The sequence below is a fragment of the Clinocottus analis genome, unplaced genomic scaffold, assembly GCF_023055335.1.
Source record: "Clinocottus analis isolate CAN_PGR_092001 unplaced genomic scaffold, fCliAna1.0.p SCAF_36, whole genome shotgun sequence".
NCBI classification, from domain to species: domain Eukaryota; kingdom Metazoa; phylum Chordata; class Actinopteri; order Perciformes; family Cottidae; genus Clinocottus; species Clinocottus analis.
This window is the reverse complement of record NW_027176109.1, coordinates 851,516-877,547: the sequence shown is the minus strand read 5'-3', so window position 1 is coordinate 877,547 and position 26,032 is coordinate 851,516. Positions and strand designations below refer to the sequence as shown.

At 47.2% G+C, this 26,032-nt stretch overlaps 1 protein-coding gene across 1 annotated transcript in view; it reads left to right on the top strand.

The window, feature by feature from the left end:
• Positions 1–26,032, top strand: part of LOC137799537 (CUB and sushi domain-containing protein 3-like) — a gene marked incomplete at its 5' end in the record, with an annotated part of 388,544 nt that overhangs the window by 290,965 nt on the left and 71,547 nt on the right. The window contains 9 exons of the mRNA XM_068596333.1: positions 4,268–4,392; positions 4,792–4,888; positions 6,893–6,997; positions 16,034–16,152; positions 17,504–17,573; positions 19,449–19,565; positions 19,778–19,987; positions 20,811–20,999; positions 22,717–22,894. Coding sequence (XP_068452434.1) covers positions 4,268–4,392; positions 4,792–4,888; positions 6,893–6,997; positions 16,034–16,152; positions 17,504–17,573; positions 19,449–19,565; positions 19,778–19,987; positions 20,811–20,999; positions 22,717–22,894 — 1,210 coding nt within the window. The remainder of the gene's footprint in view (positions 1–4,267; positions 4,393–4,791; positions 4,889–6,892; positions 6,998–16,033; positions 16,153–17,503; positions 17,574–19,448; positions 19,566–19,777; positions 19,988–20,810; positions 21,000–22,716; positions 22,895–26,032) is intronic.

Below are 26,032 nucleotides of genomic sequence, written 5' to 3'. Positions count from 1 at the left end.
CACACAATGTGCAGATAGCTCTTTGATATCTTGATTAAAAGACTTCTAATTAAACATTGCGATGGATCCCCTGCATATGGGACGGCGGCTCGCGATGCGCGTCGTCCCCACGCTTGTCTACCCGCAGTAACTCTGACATATGAGCCGCCGCAGATTGAGATGGGTGTGCGGCGCGTTCCTGCTTTTATGAGCGTCATGATTTCTAATCTCGCTCAACCAATTACATTAACTGACAGCTCAGGGGACTCGAAGGAGCTGTTAAATTATACTGAAATACCGGGTCGGTCTCTGGAAAGAGACTGTTGCTTGTTGTCAAGAATGTGGCTTCATGGTAGGAGAGTTTAAGTCCCATAAACTCCAGCTAAAGCGGAGCAGGCGCATAGTTTATAGTTCTTAAAAGAGGATTAATGGATTTTTTCTCCGTTTGAGTGTTGGCCCTAAAACATCCGTCTGTGTCCTTCCATATTTTGCATCTTAATTCAGGAGAAAGGAGATTTTGGACAAGCAGCAGGAAATGATCGACTAGAAGAGCGTTGTTAACCGACAGTGAGAGTGTTCCCTGCACTGACCTCTCTACGTGAAACATGCGTTAGCTAAACGTTTAACAACAGTGATTATGACCTATGTATATGAAACATGCGTTAGCTAAACGTTTAATGAATGAATGAAATGAAATGAATGAATGAAAAGTACTTTATTAATCTCCAAGGAGAAATTCTTTGTCGTACTAGCAGCATCCCAATGCCATAAACTAAGTTAAACACACAGATGATAAAATAAAATAAAATAAATAATAACAGGAACAGCGGGTAACAGATGTATACATAAGTAAGAAATAAGTATAAACATATATATACACATACATGCAAGCAAGCGGAATGGATACATACATATATATATACACACATCCGCACACATATACATACACACATACATACATATCTACATATGCATATATACACACATACATACATATACACATACATATATACAAACACATACATATACACATATACCCATATACATACATACACATACACATACCTACACATACACACCACCCGTGGCCCACGCACATACATGTACACATATGTACACACACACATATACATATCTATATATATACACACACATACATATACATACACACGCATACACATATACATACATACACATACATACATACATATGCATGCATACATACATACATACATACATGTACACATACACATACACATGTGCAAAACATACACAACAAGCAAAACACAGCAGTGTATTCGGAGGATAAATTAGTGTATTCAGTGTATTAAGTGTATTCAGTGTATTCAGAGGTTTGATTTAAATTAAATGTAAACTGAGTGCAATGTGCAAAAAGTGCAAAATATATGTATGCAGCATACACAACATATATACATCAGTATACAGTGATTATGACCTATGTATATGAAACATGCGTTAGCTAAACGTTTAACAACAGTGATTATGACCTCTTTTCGTGAAACATGCGTTAGCTAAAGATTTAGCTAAAGGTATATATATATATATATTGTTTTTTCAGACCTTTTTTTGGATTCTTCGTTAAGTGTTGGCCCTAAAACATCCGTTTGTGTCCTTCCATATTTTGCATTTTAATTCAGCAGAAAGATTTTGACAAGCAGCAGGAAACGATCGACTAGAAGAGCGTTGTTAACCCACAGTGTGAGCTACAGTTCTCCGCACTGATCTTTTCAGTGAACCCTCTCTGTGAAACATGCGATAGCTAAAGATTTCCCGACGGTGATTATCCCAAAGTGTGATTGCCGTGAGTTACAGTAGAGAAGCTCTTTTCTCTCTCACGTGTCACTCACGGCAGCGATTCCATCAGGTAGAAAGTCGCCTGTATAATATTCATGAGTTTGAGATCGTGGCATGTTGATAGCTTCTCTTTTTGTGGTAAGTAGCACATTTTCTTCTTCTCTTACTTTCCGTGTCTGACTTGTCTTTGACATCCAACCCCTCCAGTGGTTGGTGGATATGGAAATTGTTGATTATCGGTGACCCGTGCAGGCTGAAAGTCCTCTACTTGACAAATAACAGCTGGTTCTTCGTGGTGAGAACACATGGTTCTCCTCTGAGCGTCTGGAAGGACCTGATCCTACAGAGACCTTGTCACGAACAAATGCTAGAACTCAACCCTGAGGAACACCTGTTTCTGCACCAGGAGGAGAAAAGGAACACAGGAGCCGTTGTTGTTGTATACAAAAAAACGTTATTATTGTTGAAGTACATGCGACGGCTTGACAGGTATAATCCAGCTGGTGACGGCAAAACAACAGATCTCACGGAGAAAAAGCAACAATGAAAAGCGACTTTTCTTCTTCTTGTGAACAGTTTTGCCGATCAAAAAGTTGCATCCGCCTCATACTGTCGCTCACCTGTTTCCGTATTAAGGGCGAATTATACTCCTGCAACTACAACTACAGCTGCTGCTGCCACGCAGTCGGATTGACGGACTTGTGTTGGTTTATAGTTCCTGTGTTTTTCATACTCCAGACCAGCAGGTGGCGCTACGAGCGTTTAGAGTCGACCTGCACACCGACGTTCACGATATCTCCCTCCAGGAGTTCACCTCCACCTTTGTGTCCTGATACTCGTCAGGTTTTATAAATGCTCATATTTGTGGACCTCTTCAGCCAAACGTTCTTCAACAGGATCCATTGTTCCTGTTTCTGCTGCGGCTTTTAAAAACAGAGGTCTGATGCTGTGAAACCGGACATGAGAGACTCAGGACGTGGTCAGCGGACCAATCACAGCCTTGTGGGCTCGCGTTGCTTTGACGGATAGTCAGACATTTGGGGTGACGCACGCAAGATGGCCGATTTGACCACGCGAGGTCGGCCATGCTGTCCTGCGTCTCTGCGTAAAACCTGAGTATGAATCAGGCTTTAGCCGAGCAGCACTAGCTTGAAAAGCAAGGACGTGCGTTTAGTGGTGTGTTTTTGTTGTGTCTTATAATGCAAAAGGATGCTGGTCTCTGCAAGGTCGGGCCACCACAATCCTTAATGGACAAAAAGTGGAGCCAAACACTGCGTGGAAGGTTGCCGGCCGGATATATACGAGGCCACTTGGCAGAGTCTGAGAAGCAATAAAGAAATTGTAACTGCTACGGCCCTTCTTTCATTTTTTTTTCTACCCATGCTCAAATATTTTAAAGTGCCGGAATATTGTCAGCGACAACCTGGCCAGCGACTCCAATTCAGCATTCACCTGAGAGGCTTGATAAATACGTTTACTCGTGGCACTGCGAGGGAACAAGGTGCGCTTTGGAGAGGAATAGCTTTTTTTGTGTGTGCAATTGATAGATGTGATTTGTGTGGCCAGCGAGGGATAAAATAACATCAGGGCTGTTTATGTCTGAATGGAGCGAGAGGCGAAGCGCTGCCACAAAGAAACCTTCAACCGAGGCATTAAATGACAATATCATTGTCTGCTCGTAAAAATAAAGCTCTTTTACATGACACACCAAGTAGAGCCTGTCATTATCATGGCCGGGCTCTCGCCGGCGTGCAGAGAATTACATCACGTGATTTTATAGAGGCTCATTTAAGTCCATGTATGAAGTGAAATGATGTTTTTACGATTAACCTTTTAAAATCTGTCCCCCTAAGGGGGAAAGGCTGAGCCATTGTTATATAAAACTGTAAGTCATAGCTTGTTTTATGAAAAAAAAGCCACAAAACTGCTGTTTCTGGCTGTATTGATCACCATAAGTAAAGTACAAGTGAACTATATGGTCACATTAGAAAATTAAAATGTCACAAATGCAGATGTTGGAGTCCTCGCCTGAATGTTCTCTGTTCGAAACCCTCTGTGACTTTGTTCTGCTTCACTTCATCAAAGTCAACCTTTACATGTTGAATGTTCACATGTTAATGTTCACATGTTGAATCTTCACGTGTTGAATGTCCTGAAAGTCATTTTCTTAGAGTTGGACCTGAAACCTTTTCATTTCTTTCTGTCATCTTCATTTCCTCTGAACCAGAAACATGTAGACTGATATTTACACATGTGAACAACATCTCACATGTGTTGCTTTATTATAACACAACATTATTAAACAGCCTTGTGGCTGCAGAGACTCACACTTTATAGTTTGGGGAAGACATTTTAGAGGAAAACCTTTAACAGGTGTGTTTTAACCCTTTGGCAACATGCCTCTGCAGGTGTGTGCAGACTCCAGCCTGAACTCTGTTGTTCTTTCTCTCTTCCTCTGTTATCCTTCCTGCAGTTCCCTGCGGCGGGGTGTTAACTGAGCGTAAGGGCACCATCCTCTCTCCCGGATACCCAGAGCTGTACACCAACTACCTGAACTGCGCCTGGAAGATCTCTGTCCCCGAGGGAGCCGGCATCCAGGTGAGAGGACATGTAGATAATAACGGGTATAACGTTTTGGTGGGTGGCAGATTAAAAGATATTTTGTGAGGATTTATTTTATGTGCCCCCGCTGCTGCCGGCGGAGAGAGAGGCTTTTATGTGAGCTCAATATCTCTGCACTGACTTGAGGGGGATGTTCTTTAGATTTGGAACAAAAAAAAACATCCACCTGGACTTGAACTGATTACAATCAGCCGGTCAAAGGTCACGGTCAAAGGTCGCGGCGTCCTCCCAGAAACTCACCAAAACAAGTTTGTTTTTTTTCGCCCTGGAGAATTCAAAGTGCTGACATTTTGGGACAGACGTCGACGTAAAGCCGCGACTTCACCGCGAGGCGATTCCATTTTTAAAAAGGTCTACCTTTTTTTTGTCTTTCAGATTCAAGTCGTGACCTTCGCCACGGAGCACAACTGGGACTCGCTGGATTTCTTCGACGGGGTGGACGGCAACGCCCGCAGGCTCGGCAGCTACTCGGGTAACGCTGACACGAGCGGATTTATCGTTCTCTTGAGTTTCAATCGGCGCGTCGCTCGGGGCGCCCGGCGGCAGGCAGACAGCCGCCGTGATGGAGATGATGACATTTGGCATGTCCTTTTGGAGAATTCTGTCTCAAACCGGTTTAAAGAAGTCGAGGATGAGTAACTGTCCCTCCTCCTCGGCCTCCATTCCCGTCCCGCCATGTGAGATCTTCACGCTCTCGCTTCCATCTGGAGCTTTACAGACGCTGTCAGTGCGGTGACATGCAGTCAAATTACTGGCTTAGTCGGACTAAAATCGAGTTATCCCGTTCACGTAAACACCTTTGTTTGAATAACTGCGGTCCGACTGCGATCCGATTAACACCCCTGGATAACCCGATCCGACTCGGTTGATAATTTGGACATCGCGGCATGTAAACGCCTAATCGGATCAGAACTGGACGATGCGCCTTTGCGCAAGCTTGAGATCCCTCCTCCCTTCTTCCTCCCTTCCTCCTCCCTCACTCCTCGCTGCCTCCTCCCTCGTCCCTCCCGCCCTCCCTTCTTCCTCCCTCCTTCTCTACTCTCTCCCTCCCTCACTCCTTCCCTCCCTCCCAGGTCGAGACCCAGAAGTCGAAAGAGACGATAAGATGTCACGGCCGGCAGAAACAAACAAACGTAAAAGTCGGGTTACGAGCCGATAGTACCTTCGGTGGTTGTCCCTGCTAGCTCCCTGCTGTAGCCAGCTAGCGCTGCTGCTAGCTCCCTGCTGTAGCCAGCTAGCGCTGCTGCTAGCTCCCTGCTGTAGCCAGCTAGCGCTGCTGCTAGCTCCCTGCTGTAGCCAGCTAGCGCTGCTGCTAGCTCCCTGCTGTAGCCAGCTAGCGCTGCTGCTAGCTCCCTGCTGTAGCCAGCTAGCGTTGCTGCTAGCTCCCTGCTGTAGCCAGCTAGCGCTGCTGCTAGCTCCCTGTTTGCTCTCCGCTAGCTCCCCGACAACCACCGAAGCTAGCGGGGTTCTCTCCATTATGAAGAGTGAAGAGGTCAAGCGGAGATGCTGTATCACCACTACATGTAATGAAAACAGCGCCACCTATCGTATCGGATATGACATGCTTTCAGCCAATGATTGGATTCATTCACTGCCATGTGTATGAGGACAACAGCAGTCCGACTAAACGAGATTCAAGTTAATGCCATCAAGTAAACGAGTCTTTTAAAGTCTCACTAATGAAACGAGTTTCCACACTTTAACCTGAGAGGAACAGGCCATCCCATCGTGTTCGCCGCTGCGTCGCAGCATCACAGGGCCGGTGGAGCGTAATGACTTCGGCGTCTTATTTCAGTTTTATGGGGCTCGGTGTCAAATAGCTCAAGTGGCGGGTATCTCATTTTGGAGGAAAACTCTTTTCGCGTCGTAACGACTGCACCGAGCGGCGTGCGGCGTGAGAAAGGCTAAAGGGTTTTTAAATGGCGAGCAATCAATTTTATCTGAGGCTGAACTGACGGAAGTGGTTATGAATACATGTTTAAAAGTCTCCATGCAAATTTTGCCGGCCAGGAAATAGAGAATATGGACCCGACGCCCGGAAGAGGACGACCTCGTTGCAGACAATATCCCCCTTTGCAAATTCATCTGGAGTTATAATTATAGATCAAGCTCGCGTTCATGTGTCGCAGCTCGTGGAGATTAACAACCATTGTTCCTTAAATAACTGCACATCGTTGAGGGTCTTGTTTGCTGGAGGAGCCGAAAAGCTTTTACACAAACAGCAGATTATACAAAGATGCTGTAAACTTTCTGACTGACATGTTCATTTGTCTAAAAGGGACTCTGCTATTTATATGTCATTGTCTCTGAGTAAGTGTGTTATTTGAGGCACTTTCTCCGTTTCATGACACTTTGCCAGGTTTTGGATGTTGCGTTATAATAAAGTACAATAAATATCTTCTTTGGTGATCCTTCATCTGGAATATGGCCAGGACATGGTCCTTAACTGTCTATTTATTCATGCTCTATCCTGCAGGTACAACCATTCCTCAGCTGCTGAACAGCACATCCAACAACCTGTACTTGACCTTCCAGTCGGACATCAGCGTCTCCGCCGCCGGCTTCCACCTGGAGTACACAGGTATGAGGAGAGACGGCGCGGCCGCTTGTCACTTCGTCTGTCGTCAGTTTGTGTCACCGAGCTGCAGCCAAACCGAGAGCGACGGCGGGCCGGGCGGCACAGCCGGACAGAGAAAGTGTGAAGAGGGAACCGAGCGAGCGGGCACAGAAAGTTAGCTTCCTTCTTTCCTCTTCGCTTCGTACCGTGGCATTGTTTTCCCCTCCCGCTGCGCCGAGCCGCTGGACCTTCATCCTTTTTCCATTTAGGGATTAGATTTACTTTTCTCTCAGCCGGCCTATTTGCAAAACAAGCATGCTGAAAACGTACCGTGCACTATAAGTGAAAGGAGAGCAGTGAGTCCTCCCCATTTGCACAAAAATGTGTAAATGGAAATAGGGAGCGCTGATCTGCAGGTGATCCACGGAGCTGTCTGCAAACATCTGATAGTGCAGTCCTTTGTGAACAATTTCCCCGGCTGTTATTTACATCTCCAGCCTTTTTTACAGTTGTCTCTTTTAACGTCGGGGGATAATTTTCCTCTTTTGTTATTTGTCTCTTTGAGATTAGATCCATTTTTAAGTCTCTACTTCCTCACATTTGTCTAGCGACACGTAAAAGCGGCGCTCTTTGGGAGACCTCGTCTTCAGTAAAGTGCAGGGAGGGTCTGTGGAAGAAGAAGAAGACGAGAACTCCATTACGTAGAGATGAGACGGTGACACCACGGCGTGAACCAATGAAGGCCGCGACGAGATCCCAACCGCTGCCGTAACGCACGTCTAAGATCTCAACCGAAGACATGACACGGGTTTGAGTGGAGTCAGTCGCCGCTCAGACCTCACGAGTGAGTTGCAAAAACAAAAAAAGAAGCATGAAAAAAGAAAAAACACGTCTGTCACGAGTCTGTCTCGGGCTGTCGGTCGCATCAGTCTGCGAGCGCCGAGCCGCCGCCGAGAAGAAACAACTTCGCTCGCAGTCGGACGCTTGGTTTTCCATGACACCCTCGTCCTCTTCCTCCTCCTCGTCCTCCTCCACCCCCTCCTCCTCGTCCTCCTCCTCCTCCTCCTCCTCCTCGTCCTCCTCCTCCTCCTCCCTGGCTGCAGAGAGTCACTTCAGTGCCTCTCGGTCGTCTCTCTCCTCGTCTGCTCCATCTCTGCGTTCCCCCGATGCTTTGGGATCTCTGTCCAACTCCTTTCTACTTTCGTCCTCTGGTTGTTCGCATTTGTTTGCTCGTCGTCGCCGAGCATATGGTTCCGCTGCGTGATTACTGGCAAACGTGCGTGTTTTGTGCGCGTGATGCATGTTGCTTCTCCGTGGCGCCGCTCATCAAGTATTCATTTCCTGGTTTGTGTTGTGCGATAATCTCCTCCTGACGGCGGAGTTCAGATACTGATTTATTTGGTGAAACGGCAGCGTTCTTCTAATTGGTCCTCTAGTTGGTTGCATGTATGTATCCGTGTGTGTGTGTGTGTGTGTGTGTGTGTGTGTGTGTGTGTGTGTGTGTGTGTGTGTGTGTGTGACTCTTTAACTGGCTGGTAGGTGCTGCAAAGTGATCAACAGCTGCTTCAGTCAGATTTGCATTCCTAGTTTAGCTGCCAACGCCGGCCCAGTGGTGTTCCTGATCTAATTTCCCATCAACACATGCACATGATCATGGCTCAGTGGGGCTGTGTGTGTGTGTGTGTGTGTGTGTGTGTGTGGCTGAGCGATGGAGATGGAGACGCTTGGCAGCTCGCAGCAGGCAGGTGTCGGGTCGGGCAGCAGAGGGAAAGGTTACCAGTGAAGTTGTCTGGTGGCAGTAAATGTTCAGCGTAGTTTACAGTTTCACCGTGAGCAAACATTCCCGCCTGCAAAGGACACGCCTCAATCCTGCAGGAAGTTCCTGTCTCTCTGCTGGTGCTGCTGGGCCGGAGTGGAAAGAGGGGTGTCTGCACCCTCTGCACCCTCTGCACCCCCTGCACCCCCTGCACCCTCTGCACCCCCTGCACCCTCTGCACCCTCTGCACCCTCTGCACCCCCTGCACCCCCTGCACCCTCTGCACCCTCTGCACCCTGCGCTCCGTCTCGGGTGCAAAACGTGGATAGATTTATTAGGTGTCAACCAAAAACTCCACAACATCTTGAGGCATAAATAAATACACACTTCCTGTCCCGGCGACATGGCGGCGTGGTGATCCCCGTGCAGGCGGCGGCGGCAGCACCACGAAGCGAGTAATCTTTGTCTGTCTGTTTTGCGGGTTTGTATTTCTCACATCTCCAGAAGCGCTCATGCGATCTGCTTCACACCCACAGCGCCGCGCAGAGCCGGCGACCGAAGGGAGCGCCTCGCGTCGGATTTCTGACACTTTCAATATTAATAAAGTTTGAATAAACAAGCGAACTGCGCTCTGCAGGGAGGGAGGGGGGGGGGGGGGGTAGAGGGGGGGTCTCTGGTTGACAGTGGAGCATGTGCAGACTGCAGCTCATTGACTGCAAGTCCACTGCTGGAAATACAACGTCACAGCCAGAACTCTTCTTCCAGAGAGTCGACGAGCAGCGAGCGCTTCTCAACAATCTCGGGGCCAACGCCTCCCTCCCCCTCCTCCTCCTCCTCCCTCCCCCTCCTCCTCCTCCTCCCCCCGTCTCCCCTTCCTCCCCCTCCGCCTCCCCAACAGCCATGCAAGCAGTAAAGGGTGAATTATACTCTCAACTACAACTGGCCACGCAGTCGGATTGACGGACTTGTGTTGGTTTATAGTTCCTGTGTTTTTCATACTCCAGACCAGCAGGTGGCGCAACGAGCGTTTAGACGGGTCAGACGGGTTTTTATAAATGCTCATATTTGTGGACCTCTTCAGCCAAACGTTCTTTAACAGGATCCATTGTTCCTGTTTCTGCTGTGGCTTTTAAAAACAGAGGTATGATGCTGTGAAACCGGACATGAGAGACTCAGAAAGGACGTGGTTAGCGGACCAATCACAGCCTTGTGGGCTCGCGTTGCTTTGACGGATAATCAGAACTGGCCACGAGCTCCAAACTCGTAGATTGAGTTGCCGTGTCCTGCGGGACTCAACAGCAGGTTCTACAAATGCGGTTTTGTGTTCATCCAATCAGACGTTTACGGCGGCGTTCGCTTCAGACTCATCTGGCGAAGATTTGCACTCGACTTGGTGCACTTCTCTCGTTCCCAGCCTTTTGGTTTGGGTTTGAACCACCCGTTTATTTTTCACTTACACGTTCAGCTCTGGATGCTCAGTCCAGGGAAAGAAACAAGGCGAGCGCGGTTGGCACACACCCAGCCAGCAACCATCTGTTTTTTAACTTTTTTTTTCTTTTTGGGTGATTGTTGCAGTCCATTGAGACTAGTTATCCAAAGTCTTGTACATACCACCCATCACTGCAACTTCTTAAGAAGCCGAGCTTTCCACCAGCTCTCCTCGGGCAGACAGTTACGCTGCATTTGGAAACAAAACTGCACAATATGGCAGCACGCATCCTGAGTAAAGTCACGAACTTGGGCTTGAATCGCTGCCGTCTGCAGAGGCGTGCGTCATCTCCACCACCCTCGACTTCTTTGTGTAATGCCTAAGCAAAGCACTTCTTGATAACCGGCATATTTTCAAGTTATTCAAAGTTTTTCGGCTCATCATGGCTGAACCTCGCTAATAAATGACCAGGAGCAGAAGTAACCTGCTGGCCTGAACATCCTGGTCTTTCAATATGAAGTTCCTCATGTTATCGCCGCCACCTGCTTCTCTCCAGCAGCGACGCCGAGCTGTAAACTGCAGGAGCGTCCGCTGTAGTTTGATTTAAAATGACTGTTTCCCTCCGTGATGAGTCTCCGGGTAGCAGGCGACTCTTTGGCCGCTCGTTTCATGCTGGTTCAAAGCCACCAGATGTGTGGCCCTTTGATCCGGTTGCCAGTCTTTGCATTTGCGCCGGCGGCTGTAATCTCTCCGCTCCCTGCGGGAGCAGAGTTCTTCATTAACGCGGGTTTTCTTGAGTCGTTTGGAAACGTGTTTCTTGGACGGATGTGTGTTGAGTTCAAATGCAGACGGACTTTGAGGTCAGCTACTCGTTATAAGTGAAAGTGTTCTTTTACTGTGAAGGAAAAGTCTCTCTTCAATGTTAAAACCCATCAGGAATGTTGTCACCCTCGATCACGTCGGGTGAAAATCACCAGAACACTTGCCTGTTGGAGCAGAGAGACACGCCCACCTTCAGTTAGACACGCCCACCTTCAGAGAGACACGCCCACCTCCAATTAGACACGCCCACCTTCAGTGAGACACGCCCACCTTCAATTAGACACGCCCGCCTTCAGTGAGACACGCCCACCTTCAATGAGACACACTCACCTTCAATTAGACACGCCCACCTTCAGAGAGACACGCCCACCTTCAGAGAGACACGCCCACCTTCAATGAGACACGCCCACCTTCAGAGAGACACGCCCACCTTCAATGAGACACGCCCACCTTCAGAGAGACACGCCCACCTTCAGTGAGACACGCCCAAGATGAAGCGCCCAGCAGGCAGCATCTTCCTCCTCTTCCTCTTCCTCCTCCTCTGTTTTTAAAGGAGGGAAGAAGCTGCTGGGATTCACGACTTGAAGCTGATGTGATTTCTGGTTATTGAATCTCAGCTTCAGACCTTCAGTGTCTTCATCTTTCCTTCAAACTGCATTCGTCTCGTTCATGAAATGTGAAGCCTCTTGATGTATGAATGTCAAAATCAAGAATATTGAACCTTAATATGATCCTGATTTTAGCAAAAGAGTGATTATTTTGCTGGTTGATGATGATGAAGAGGAGGAAGAGAAGGAAGAGGAGGATCAGTAAACATAATAATAATGTGATATTTGTGCCGATAAGCATCACTTTTCATATTTTGATAATTAATAGAGATTATGTAATGGCATTCTAAATGTCATCCACTACCTCCATTTATCAGCCTCTCAAGATCTCATGACCTTCAAACATGAGGAATAATTATAAACACATGATGTATTGCTCTTTCTTTTTCAGAATAAGATATTTTCACATGAAAGGTTAATCTTTTATTTCATATATAAATATACCTGAGGAACAATAAACATGCTACCATGTTGTAATAAACCTTCATGGTCACGTTTTTCAGTATTTAGCTTCTCCATTCTGACCCATTGCACAGTGTGGAGATGAGCAAGAGGGTCAGTTCAAGGTTAGAAAGGTCATAAGGTCAAGGAGGAAGAGCATGGACCTCGTCTGCAGCGTGACCGCAGCTCATGTCGTTAACCTTCCTGACGTGGGGTCAAGGGTCAACTCTGTCTGTGAATACTGTACAAAGAAAGAGCAATGCATGTCACAGTAAAGGAACGACGGCTCAGATGCTGAAGATCGACTGACAGCGAGTCACCGTGTCCACGCCTCACTTAAACGGGTTGAATTGCTCCAGCAGAAGCATGTATTTTGTACTTTAAATCCTCTGCTCTCCACCTAAAGCATCTCTTCCTTATCTTAAACCGCAGTACTGTGCTTAAGTCGCTCAGCAACCTAAAGAAAAGCGACGTCTTTTCACTCGGTAAACTATCCTCCATCGAGTGGCTTCCTCGTGGCTGCTGTTATCTCAGAGTATTCAAGATGTTTCTACTGTCATGTGCACCGCTAGCAGACAGTCGGTACAGTGAAAAGCTTATTTCACTGGGTCCTAGCACAGAATTACAATAAACTTAAGGTAAAGATTTCATAAGAATAAAAGTGCCCTATGCATTGCCACAATGTCCAATGCACAATAACGACTTCATTCATATCTCATTAAAAACCAGGCTCCATGCACTCAGCTACCTTTTTAGGTACTGGGTGAGCGTGGCTGCAACCGGGAGGTATGAATTATTAAGGTCGCTTTGGCTCGGTGCGATCGGCAGGCCATCCTGTCAAAATCTGCGCGTGACGAGGTCGGCCTCCCTGCAGACGCCGCCGCGTGCTGCAGAGCGGCGGCGTCGACCTTCTCGCAGCAGGGCCACGGCGGCTCCTGCCAAAATGTGTGTTGTGATAATTTGACCGGGAGACCGGTCTGTTACTGGGCTCCGGCCGCTCTGAACCCGACCGGCGCGTCTCGGCCCCTTTGTGTCCGGTTGAGGTCGGATCTGGCGCTGACGAGAGTGTTTGATATGACGGGTGAACGCAGGCTTCAATGCACCGTTTGCAGCGTTTGCAGGAAGCCGTCTGAGGATGCGTGAAGGTGTTTATTGCTCTGACGCGTTTACACTGTAGTTGTCAAGAGGCTCCTGCATTACAATATGTCCCCAATCCTATATTATCTTTCTTTCTTTTTAAGTCACTGTTCAAGTAGGAACGCGCTGGCTTCAGGAAACCCGTTCCAAATAAACCGAGCAAGAGGGGGAATGCTGGTGGGGCAGAAGTGTAATATCATGCAACAGTTTTATTTATTTTTTTAAAGCTGTGTTGCGCTTTGATGTCGAAAGCTGCCTCATGGCAGAGCTCGCTATCGCAAAGCAAACACTGTTTTAATGAATTCCGTCAGCAAATCTCCTTGAATCTGTTTCAAAGTCACTTGAATGTGTCAAAGTTAATGCTGTCATTTGAACCCACGTGTGAGGGAGAAGTCAGAGCATCGTGACGTCCACGCAGCAGCTCTTCAGTCGCTGCGTCTGCGTCCTGACGCCTCGGAGGTTAAACCTCCTCCTCCCGCCACAAAATATCCTCTCCAGCCTTCACCAGCCGCTCTCACGAGTTGTCGTGAATCTTTTTTAGACACATTTAGTTTTTTATGTTCATCCACCCACCTGCTGGCTTTGGCCTGTTAGCTTTGTGAGTGGGCTTGTGAGTGTGTGTGTGTGTGTGTGTGTGTGTGTGTGTGTGTGTGTGTCAATGTGTTTCTTTTTCGAGGGCTCTCTGCATGTGTTATCTGTGCCTACACATATTTACCTTGTGATGCATTTAGTTGTTTTTTGTTGTTGGTTGCTGTTTTTAAATGTTGAAACCCATCTGATATAAAGTCACCTTCTATCACTGACGTCTGGTGAATCACCTGAACACTTACCTGTTGAGAAACAGGGGATTGGAGCAGAGACACGCCCACTTTTAATTACACATGCCTACCTTCAATAAGACACGAGCTGCTCTCAAAAGTTTTCCTCTAAGTTGTGTTGAATCTTTTGTGGACACATTTAGTGTTTTACGTTCATCCACCCACCTCCTCGCTTTGACCTGTTAGCTTTGAGTGGGCTTGTGTGTGTGCGTAAGTGTGTGTTAATGTGTGTGTTTCTTTTTCGAGGGCTCTCTGCATGTGTTATCTGTGCCTACACATATAGAAGTTGTGATGCATTTCGTTGTTTTTTTTGTTGGTTGCAGTGTTTTAAATATTCTGCTACCCACTACCTCTTAGCCTTCGGCCTGCTTACTAATCATCCGTCTAGGAGGAAACTTCTGCATGAATATCTACACATGCCCTTCAAAGTTATTAGGAAGTTCTCTTTTCTTGCATTTTCGTATGTATCGCTGCTGCAGACAGTTTTTCCTCTGAAGTCGATGGAGACCGATCGATGGATCGCGGCTGCTTTTCAGCTGATCTCACAGGCAGATGTTCAACCTGTCCGTCTCACAGTCTGGTCACATTTACAGTATTTTTAGCTTTTCTGTACGGAGGGTAAAACATTGCTCTGTCAATTATAGTTACTCTAAATTGTAATTGGAAGTCTCTGGAATTCAAACAATCTATATTGACGGATAAGATATTAAGATATTGTGTATATATCATGAATATTTTCAGACTCAAAATGGAAAAACGCCTCTATTTCATTAGAAAAACATGTAAAATATGAATTTTATATGAATCTACTTTTTTACTCAGACTCGAGGCTTCAGACTGTGGTCCCATTGTGTTGTTTAGATGTCCTATTAATATTCATCTGCAGGCATCTATTTGCAAATCAATGTTCAGGGGGAAATAAAAACCTTATACTTTAGTATTTTCAACCAAGACCTTGAATTTACTCCAAATGGTTCAAGTAGAGCTCAAGTCATTAAGTGTAGGTTTACCTGGATAGGATCACCAAGCATTTTATTTTTTTAATGCTACTTTTTACTTGTAATATCAATAATAAAAGGAGGTGTTTGCTCTTATGCCTGCAGATATCTGTTTTCCTGCATTTGTTTAGTCGCTCTCTGTCAATGGAAAGCTGCTTCCATTCACATTGTGGCCCATAACCGGATCAACCCTGCGTTTAAGCCACTAAAGGGCCTCGCGGTCACCAGCGAGTGGCTCTGTGTCATCACTTTGCCATCTTTTTATGTCAAGTAAATACTTTGCTTTGTAATTTCACAGTGATTGCTTCAGATAACAATCAGAAAGGAAAAGAAAAGCATCTGTGTTTCCAAATGTTATGATGAAATGACAGAAAGAAACTCGCTCAATTATTACGTGATTACACGCACCATAACATCCGGCACCTTCAATAAGACACGCCCACCTAGAATAAGACACGCCCACCTTTAATGAGACTACCTTTAATGAGACACACCCACTTTCTATGAGACACGCCCACCAGCAATAAGACACGCCTACCTTCAATAAGACACGCCTACCTTCTATAAGACTACCTTCAATAAGACACGCCCACCTTCAGTAACGTCAGCGAGCAGCATGAAGCTACACAAAGACCAACACAACTCAGACAAAGGCAACACAATGAAAACATCAAAATCGCAATCATGAACGTTTTCCTTTGCTTTTATAGATATCAGATGATTCAATGTAAACATGGCCGCTTGTCATGCAACGTTCAACCGTCAAAAGAATATATATATATATATATATATATATATAGATATATCTATATATATATAGATATATATCTATATATATATAGATATATATCTATAGATATATAGATATATATATATAGATATATATCTATAGATATATAGATATATATCTATAGATATATCTATATATAGATATATAGATATATATCTATAGATATATCTATATATAGATATATAGATATATCGTCCATCGTATTTGCTGTGCAGAAGAATGATTGCTGTCCACACTTGTGTGTTGTGACTCTGTCCCAAGCAATAGGTTTGGATTCGTGCCCAGAGCCGCTGCCTCCCAGTAACGGCCAGCGAGTGGGCGACCGCTTCACTGTGGGCGACATGGTGTCCTTCCAGTGCGACCAGGGCTTCTCCTTACAGGTGAGAGCAGGATGCCCCGCCCCCTCTGGGTTATGATAAGTGAATCATATCTGAGCCGCCTGGAGCGACACTTTTCAACAGAAGGCCCCAAAGGACGAATCTGTCAAGGCGCCGTTGCTAAATACTTTTTACGATGACATGTGGTGTGTGTGTGTGTGTGTGTGTGTGTGTGTGTGTGTGTGTGTGTGTGTGTGAGAGCGGGGTAACTGTCCGTGTGCATTGGAGCTGGCGTCTTTATTGTGTGTACTTTGCCTCTGCGAGCTTCTCTCCTTGGATGTTATTGTGAGTGTGTGTCTGTCACAGAGTGTGTGTGTGTCTGTCACAGAGTGTGTGTGTCTGTCACAGAGTGTGTGTGTCTGTCACAGAGTGTGTGTCTGTCACAGAGCAGCTTTAGCTTCCTCCAGTGCCACGGGCCGTGAGTTGTGTTAACACTCGCCTCACTAATCCCACACCGACTTCTCCTTTTCTCGGCTTCAGCGTTCACATCTCTTCACGTTCTCGCACACGGCTCTGAGAGGCCGAGCACCGGGAACACACCAGGGGCATTGTGGGAAAAAAAACACATGCAGGGCTGCTGAGGCGCCTGAACCCAGGTGGTGTGTGTGTGTGTGTGTGTGTGTGTGTGTGAGAGAGAGAGAGAGAGAGAGAGAGAGAGAGAGAGAGAGAGAGAGAGAGAGAGAGAGAGAGAGAGAGAGAGAGAGAGAGAGAGAGAGAGAGAGAGAGAGAGAGAGAGAGAGACGGAGCGAGGGAGGATAAAGATGGAGGAAAAGAGAGGGGTGGAGAGAAAGGGAGCGAAGGAGGGAGAGAGAACGAGAAAGATGGGGGGAGAGAGAAAGAGGGAGAGAGTTGTTTGTTGTATCTGCATTACATTCTTTACTTTTCCGTCTTTCCTCTTGATTGGATCATAAATTGCCACCACTGTGTGTGTGTGTGTGTGTGTGTGTGTGTGTTGGCTGGAGTCCCATAGAAATGCACTTTTCAAGCGTTTTGTCTGCAGGAATCTTCGGGGTTGAACTCCAGGATTTAAAGTCGTCAGCGCTGTGAATCTTCTGCTGATGATGACCTGTAATATCGTCACGTTGATGCCATTATCTTCTGACTCCAGCAGCGCGGTCAGACTCCAGGGGGCGCTACCAACAAGCAGCTCTCTCTTTGACGCCATCGTGAACTTGAGGGTTTGGGGAAAAAAATCCCAAAATCTGACCGTTAACCAATTCCACAGATCCACAGGGCGATGACGCAACCTGCCTGCAGAGGACTCGTCCTGCTGTTTCCTTTAAAAAAACCTTTTATTGTTCTGAATGTTGGAGCAGGTAAAGATATTGTTTTTGTTTGTTTGTCCCCCGAACAGGGTAATGCATATATTACCTGCATGCCTGGCCCCGTCAGAAGGTGGAATTACCCCGTGCCTCTATGTTTAGGTAATGTATTATTTCATACAGTCTTGACATAGCCGGGGCTTTTCAATGAGTTTGATATTGCCAAGACAAATCCATATTTGTTACGCGAAACGTAGATTCAGTCTCTTTTTCCTTTGCCCTTCTCCTTTTATCATTGACTTTTTCCCCTTGTTAATATCGTTTTATGTCTTCCAGAGCAATACTTTACTCATACGCCGCCACACATCAATGCTCCCACAGAGGACTTGTTATTGTATTAGGGAAAGCGACAATTTCATCGTAAAAATCCAAACCAGGGGAGGGCACGATGGGTGGAGGCTTGAGGAGTGGGGATTATGACTTTTCTGTTCCCCCCCGTCAGTTGAAAATCAATAAGGCTTTGCACCATCTTCAGCGTGTTGTTCTGATGTCCCTCATGAGTCTCTACTCTGTTCATTCCAGAGCTTATTGAGGGAAGTGAAGCGGCTTCTCTTTCAACGCCCTCGCCGGCCCGTTTGCCCCAAATTACACACAAACGCACACGCCTCGCCAACACGCCTCGCCGTGCATTCGAACGCGCACGCAGACGATTGAAAACATTTAATAAGACACGCCCACCTTCACTAAGACACGCCTACCTTTAATAAGACACCTTCAATAAGACACATCTACAAACACCTCTCGCCGTTCTGTTGCTCCCAATTATACACGTGTACACAAACACACATTAGCATGTGTGAGAAAGCGCACACTCTCTGCACATACACACTCTTTCTATATGCACACTCTTTCCACATGCACACTCTCTCTGCACATGCACTCTCTCTGCACATGCACTCTCTCTGCACATGCACTCTCTCTGCACATGCACTCTCTCTGCACATGCACTCTCTCTGCACGTGCACACCCGCTGCTCTCTTCATGTAGATGTTGCGTCTCTGAGGTTTTCACAGTTCGCTGCAGACATAAATCCCGGCTTTGCTGTTGACAGCCTGTTTCTCGGACGCCGGCGTTCGCTCGTTAGCTCGTTAGCTCGACTCCTCGCTCGTTTACAGCCCTCCCTCCTCCCCCAGCCCCCCGATCCCTTTCCTCCTTTAAGTTGCTGACAGACTCGCATCAAAGCGGTTGCAGGGCCCCTACACAAACCATACAGCGTCCTCATAAGAGGCTCCCACTCCTCTTCTCTTTCTTTTCAAACGCATACACACAAATCCCGAGGTAGTGTTTGCCTCATGCCGGCCTTGGTTGACAGTCTCCATGGCAGCAATACCGCCAACCATTTGCCTCATCAAAAGGCCTGTAAAGGTTTCAAGGGGGGGGGGGGGGGGGCGACACGTTTACATTGATGCTCCGATTGCGTCGCCCTTGGGTGTTTATGTAAGACGAGATATGAGCCTCAGGAGAGCGGGGTGAGCGTAACCTTCACGGTGCGCTAACGCTAACGCTACATACATGCAGAGGGAGGAGGAAGTAATCACCGCTGAACAAACACTGTGATACTGAACTCACTCCTCCTTTATTTTAATTTAAAGCTCCACCAAACCAGCAATGTGCCCGAGTCCGTTATCTTTCTTCACGGACGCCCTCATGGAGCGTAATCCACACACTCAAGCCGGGATGTACATGCACCCACACACACACACACACACACACACATCCCCCCAATGCTAAGCTCATGAACACTCGCAGCCCTTCATTACTCTCTCTCCCCCTCTTTTGCATGTAACACACATGCGCGGGTTCAGACAGCGCTAACCTTCCCTCCTCTATCTCCACACGTGCACAACGATTCCTACGAGTTCCCTCCTCGGCCTCCGCCACGGCGCCGCTCGGTCGTTGTTGTTGTCCTTTGTTTTCCCGTGGAGCCGCTCTGTGGGGAAGTGACATGTTCTTTCTCTCGGTCGGTCTCCCCTGCAGCTCAGTGCGGCGGCTCCATGACAGACTTCAGCGGCGTCATCCTCAGCCCCGGCTTCGCGGGGAATTACCAGAGCAGCCTGGACTGCAGCTGGAGAGTCCAACTCCCTATTGGCTTCGGTCTGTCATCCTCCTCCTCCTTCTGTCTTTCCTTTTCCTCCTTTCTTTGTTCTGCTCGCTGTATCATGTCCTCTCTGCAAACTCCTCTCAAACATCTTATTATGGAAGAAAAAAAAGAACTGGCTCCTTCTTTAATGCCCCCAAACAATGAATTTGAACTTCTTCACCCTGAAAAGAACACATGCATTAATTCATCAAGTGTGTTTTTTCAGGGATCCATCTGCAGTTTCTGAACTTCTCCACGGAGCCGGTGCACGACTACCTGGAGGTGCGCAGCGGCAACCTGGAGACGGGCACGGTGATCGACCGCTTCAGCGGCGCCGCCGTGCCCGGCTCGCTCTTCAGCACCACCCACGAGACCACGCTCTTCTTCCACAGCGACTACTCCCAGAACAAGCCCGGCTTCCACATTGTGTACCAGGGTGAGGAACAAAGGAAGAGGAGGGGCGTCTCATAGTTTGCTAATAGAGCACTTAAAAGCCCATCAGTCAGGCCGGATGCAGGGCGGCGGACTGCGAGGCCGGAGCCTTCGCTGAGGTTGTAGGATTACAAAAGGCTGAAGAATAAAGCAAAATAAATCAATGCTGACCTCCGCCGAGACGTTCAATAGCTCACATGCCTGAATGATAATGGTGCTGGCGCTGCTAACGGGGTGTTTTATGTGGAGGAGAAGAATTATTAATCGGCTAACATACGATACTGGTGAGTTTAAGTCTTTTGGACAAACTTTGGATTTTTTTTTTTCGGAAAGAAAAATGTCCTGACCTACATTTCGGGGCCTCGGGCGCCAGAAGGAGGGTTTCTGTTTTTTTGTTGTTTGTTTGTTTTGCTTCCAAAAAGACGGAGCACACTTGGCCGGTGTTAAATCACACAGACATTAGGGCGCCGAGACGAGTACACAACACTACATGCATGTGTGTACAAACACACAAAACAAACATACATAAATAAGTTAGAGAGGTTGTGTGATGACGAAAGTAAACATAATAGACAGAACAGTAACAGTATATTCATATTAAAATGATACCACGCTGATGATGAAGCACAGAGGGATGTTTTTCATGCAAAAGCAGGATTATGACGTGAGCAATCTGTTGAGGAGCGTTCACCAGCGACGCAAAAGGAGCCGAGCTTCCTCTGGTTGTCTTTCTTCATGATGTCGTCCTGCAGTGGGAGCGCTTCATTCTTGCTCCCTGCAGTCTGAGGTTGTTAACGCTGCTCTTGGTTTTGTTCCTCCTCCCTCAGCGTACGAGCTCCAGAGGTGTCCGGACCCTCGGCCTTTCCGCAGCGGCATCGTGATCGGCCAGGACTACAGCGTGGGGATGACCATTTCCTTCGAGTGCCTTCAAGGTTACACTCTGCTGGGCGAGCCGTCGCTCACGTGTCTGCACGGCGTCAGCAGGAACTGGAATCACCCGATTCCTCGCTGCGAAGGTGAGCGGCCGCTTGTGAACGCAGCGGGGGGGTTTCTGAACCGCTCTCACTGTTTTACAGCTCATGTGACCTTCATATGAAGACCAGACACTAGCGTGCTCGATCGCTAGCGAAGCCGCAACGCCTGAGCAAAAAATGACTCCTCGATTTTAATTGTATTGTCCGGTGCCTTCCCATCGTCCCCCAGAGTGATACTGCACATCTTTAGGAAGATTAAGACCTGACGCATCCAAATCTGCAATAATAATCTCAAGTATTGACATGTTTTGAAGCATTTTCAGTCCCAAAAATTGTGTTTTTCGGTTCAGAAATTGAAAAATTTACCCACTTTGACCTGAATCTTGCTCATTCCATAGAAGCTTGATGTGTCACTGACCGTCATCTCACGAGCTTTCAGATGAGTCTGAGGACCTCGAAACGCCCCAAAAATCTAAAAGAAAACCTCCAATACGCATATTTTTAAATGTTAATAAGACACATATCTCCTCACAGGAGTCCCAGTACTTCAGCTCTTCATCTGAGTCAGATCGGGGCTGTGCGTGAGGAGACGATCATGTCCGTGGGACCAGAACAAAGAGACTACCTCGCCCTACATCTTTCCTCCATTCGCAGCAGTTTTCCCAAAACTTAGTGAAGAAATGTTAAAAGTCTGCAAACACATCTTTTAGAGAACGTAATGCTCGTCTGGTGGAGACGGAAATGCTTCCCCATCGCCGTTACCTTCTAAAAATAAAGTCTTTGAAGTTATTTTGGAAAGAAGAATGTAGGTTTCTCCAGTCTCGCTTGCAGTCTCGTCCTTTTTCATTCCCGCACATGAAAGCGCCCGAACCGCTCCTTTATTTATTTATTTTCACCCACCACTTTTACCTGAACTCTAAACCCCGACACGATGAGGTACGGAGCGTTTGCGAGTCATTACGGCGCTCATTACGCCGGCCTCTCAAGGACGGCGCTCAGGTGAGAAGCTCAGGTGAGAAGCATCTCGGCTTCCCCCTCGACGGCTGAGTGGAGCCGTGCTCAGAGTTCGGCTTTTTGTCCGAGGAAGTGGTAAATAAGTTCAGTGTTTTTCACCACAGCTGCAGCCCTGTCCCGCCTGTCAGGTTTGTATAAATATATATTTATATATATATATATTTCTTTGGGATCCTTTGGGCAGCGCTTTGGCTTTGACTTCTAGTTCAAAGTCAAATCTTAACACATTCCCTCTGAAGGGAAAAGACGAGCGAGTTTTAGTGTCTGAACCGCTCCGAGGGCTTCGGGTTCACAGCCGGCAGTGAGCTGCGCTGCAGCCGCGGTGTGTTTTAGCATCGGTTAGGGGCCGATCACACAGACGCGACTCTAAAAAACGCATCGCTAGCAAAACCATTGATTCGCTAATGCACGGCGCGCTTTTTAAACGCTGCGCGGCGCGTTTTTCTAGCGTTTAAAAGTTAAAATATTCGTTAAATTATATCGCGGATGATCTGCGCGGAGTCGCAGCTCATCACTGTCACACTCGGCCCAGGCAGCCAATCGGATCACGCTGGAGGCGGGATTTATTCCTTCCTGGTTTTGTGTGGTATGAACAGCGGGGAATTCAAAAGAAAATGCAAACCTCCGACGAGGCGCTAATGTTAGCGGTGTTTAATTACAAAGAGCTTTACAATCGCAGATGAAACACGACTCCAACGGAGAAGCGAGTCCTGCCTCTCTGAGTCTTTTCCTTCTTTCGCTGCAGCGCTCTGCGGCGGCAACGTGACGTCCATGAACGGCACCGTCTACTCCCCCGGACACCCGGCCGAGTACCCGCACTTCCTGGACTGCATGTGGACGGTGCGGGTGCCTCCCGGCTACGGCGTGCACGTCAACTTCTCCGTCATCAACACGGAGCCGATCTACGACTACATCACCGTGTGGTGAGTCCTCTCTCTCTCTCTCTCTCTCTCTCTCTCTCTCTCTCTCTCTCTCTCTCTCTCTCTCTCTCTCCATCAACCGCGAGGCCGTCAGCCTGCAGAGCGCCGTGAGAGGCCGTCTGTCTCAATAAACAGGGATGTTTGTTGAAGATTTAGAAACGTAGACAAATATTTTACACAAACGATGCTACAAAAAGCAGCCGGGCCGCAGATTACAACCAAAGTAAAATATAAGATTCTGTATTGATTCGGATTCCTTTATTGTTCCCTGTAGAGGATAATTACATGTATTATTTACAGACTTCACACAGAGAACACGCAGACACAACACCAGACGGTGGCGGCGCCAGCAGACGCCATGTTGAGAGCCGTGTGGAGGCAATCCCTCCATGATGGAGGGATTGCCTCCACATGGCTCTCAACATGGACACAGGAAGGGGGGGGGGGGGGGATTCGCCCCTTTTTTAAGGCCAGTTGGGACGCGTTTTGCTCACAGCCCTTCATGATTCATGAGATGAGCAGCAGCATCCAGATACGTTGAGATCATAACCACAGAAACCTAAATAGATTCTAGTTGGTGATGAAACCAGAGGAACTGAAGTCTGAGTCACCGCGTGTGTGTGTGTGTGTGTGTGTGTGTGTGTGTGTGTGTGTGTGTGTGTGTGTGTGTGTGTGTGTGTGTGTGTGTGTGTGTGTGTGTGTGTCCTCAGTGAGTGTTACGTAAAAATGACAGAAATGTGTGCGAGCCTGGAAACATCAGAGTTATCTCAGATAGAAACTCTGACTCTCGTCAGATAGAACAGCAATAAACTGTTACCTCTCTCTCTCTCTCTCTCTCTCTCTCTCTCTCTCTCTCTCTCTCTCTGTCTCTCTCTCTCTCTCTCTTTCTCTCTCTCTCTCTCTCTTCCTCTCTCTCTCTCTCTCTCTCTCTCTCTCTCTCTCTCTTCCTCTCTCTCTCTCTCTCTCTTCCTCTCTCTCTCTCTCTCTCTCTCTCTCTCTCTCTCTCTCTTCCTCTCTCTCTCTCTCTCTCTCTCTCGCTCTCTCTCTCTCTCTCTTTCTCTCTCTCTCTCTCTTCCTCTCTCTCTCTCTCTCTTCCTCTCTCTCTCTCTCTCTCTCTCTCTCTCTCTCTCTCTCTCTCTTCCTCTCTCTCTCTCTCTCCTCTTCCTCTCTCTCTCTGTCTCTCTTCCTCTCTCTCTCTCTTTCTCTCTCTCTCTCTCTCTCTCTCTTCCTCTCTCTCTCCCCCCCCCCCCCCCCCCCCCTCGGGGCTGTGCACCTCAGGGTGCTCCAGCAGTGAGATGTCCTCTAGCTAACAGAAAGAGGCGGAGCTTCTGTTTTGTTTTTTTAAATATAAAAAAGCACATAAACAATCTTCTCCCTGACGGCAACATTTCATTTCCCTGCCTGGCTGCCGTCTCCGTTCTGCTGATCACTCTGAAATGAAATTGCACTAAGACGTGTTTTTTTTTAATACACAATATATTAAAGGTACACACACACACATACACACAAAAAAATAAGCATTTAATGTACATCATTCCCGCGAATAAGCCTGGAGCCGCCCGAAAAAATGCCGGTAATGAAATACTGTTTTCTCTTGTACAAAAGGAATGGCATATATATATATATATATATATATATATATATATACATATATATATATATATATATATATATATTGAGTCTTTTTACTCTCAGAGAAAAGAAGCATCACGCTATGGAGGCAGCTTGTTTCAGCTTGTTTCAGGATACAGAACTCGGCAGTGTTTTCATGAAGGTTTTTAAAGATCTCCCCTCGCTCTCATTAGCAGGAGCTGCTTCTGTGTTCTGCGCTGTCAGCGGCTGATTCTGCTTCATAAATGGCTTCATTGCAAATGACAAGTTCTGTCTTCGCCCTGCAGACATCACCCAGCTCTCTGCTCAGAGGAGAGGCTCCTGGTGAATGTAGAGCCACGCGTCCTTAACAGTTTACCAAATGACAGCCATGTGATAAACAAGTCTGATAATAATGAAATAAAAGGTGCGTCATCACACACAAGCTGTCGGGAATCCAATACTGCCATAAATTAGTCTTGCTCACGCAGCATCGCTTTCAATCACGCGACGGAGCCGGAGATGATAACGTGTCGTCCACCTGGGTGGGAACGGGCTGTGAAGCATGGAGAGGTGGCCAAACGTCTGCCGCCCTCCTGGCGTCTACCTGCTCCCTCCTCTGGCCTCACCTGAGGGGATCCAGCTCCAGCCAGGACGCATGAACGCAACCCGCTCAGGCCTCAACCGGAGGAGCAGCAGGTGGAGCAGCAGGTGGAGCAGCAGGTGCAGCGCGAGCTCCTCCCACAGACCCGTCCTCTGCTTCTGGGATGCCAACGTCGTTTTCAGCTCTTTGTGTCCGCAAATTGAGAACTTCTTTAACAAACTACTGAGCGTTTGTTGTATAAAAGCGTAAATCATCGCTTGTTTTATGGAGAAAAAAAAAACAAAACTGCTGTTTTTGATGCATTGATCACATCAGTAATATACAAGTGAACTATGTGGTTTGGTAGATGAAGAAAATTCAAATAGCCCCAATGGACGCCAATGAGTCCTCGCCTGAATGTTCTCTGTTCTAAACCCTCTGTAACTTTGTTCTGCTTCACTTCATCAAAGTCAACCTTTACGTGTTGAATGTTCACATGTTAATGTTCACATGTTAATGTTCACATGTTGTGTTCTGGTTTGTTAGAGTTGGACTTTACAGTTGGACCTGAAACCTTTTCATTTCTTTCTGTCATCTTCATTTCCTCTGAACCAGAAACATGTAGACTGATATTTACACATCTGAACAACATCTCACATGTGTTCCTTTATGGTAACAACATTATTAAACAGCCTCGTGGCTGCAGACATTAATAGATCCGTGTGTTGGTTTCGGCTTCTCTTCCACTTCCAACACGATGTTTTCACGTCGCCGCTTGTCGATCTGGCGCTACATCGTCTCCTCGTTTGGGACGATGGATTCTTCTCTTCAGCTGCCGGAGGTGGACGCTGTCCAAGAGATGCGTCCGCTGACGGCAGTCTGCTGCCTCTCGTCCCCGCCGGCAGCGCGCCAACAACTATTTCACTACTTTACGACCCGGCTTCTTGTCTTTCTGGGTTTTCTATGTA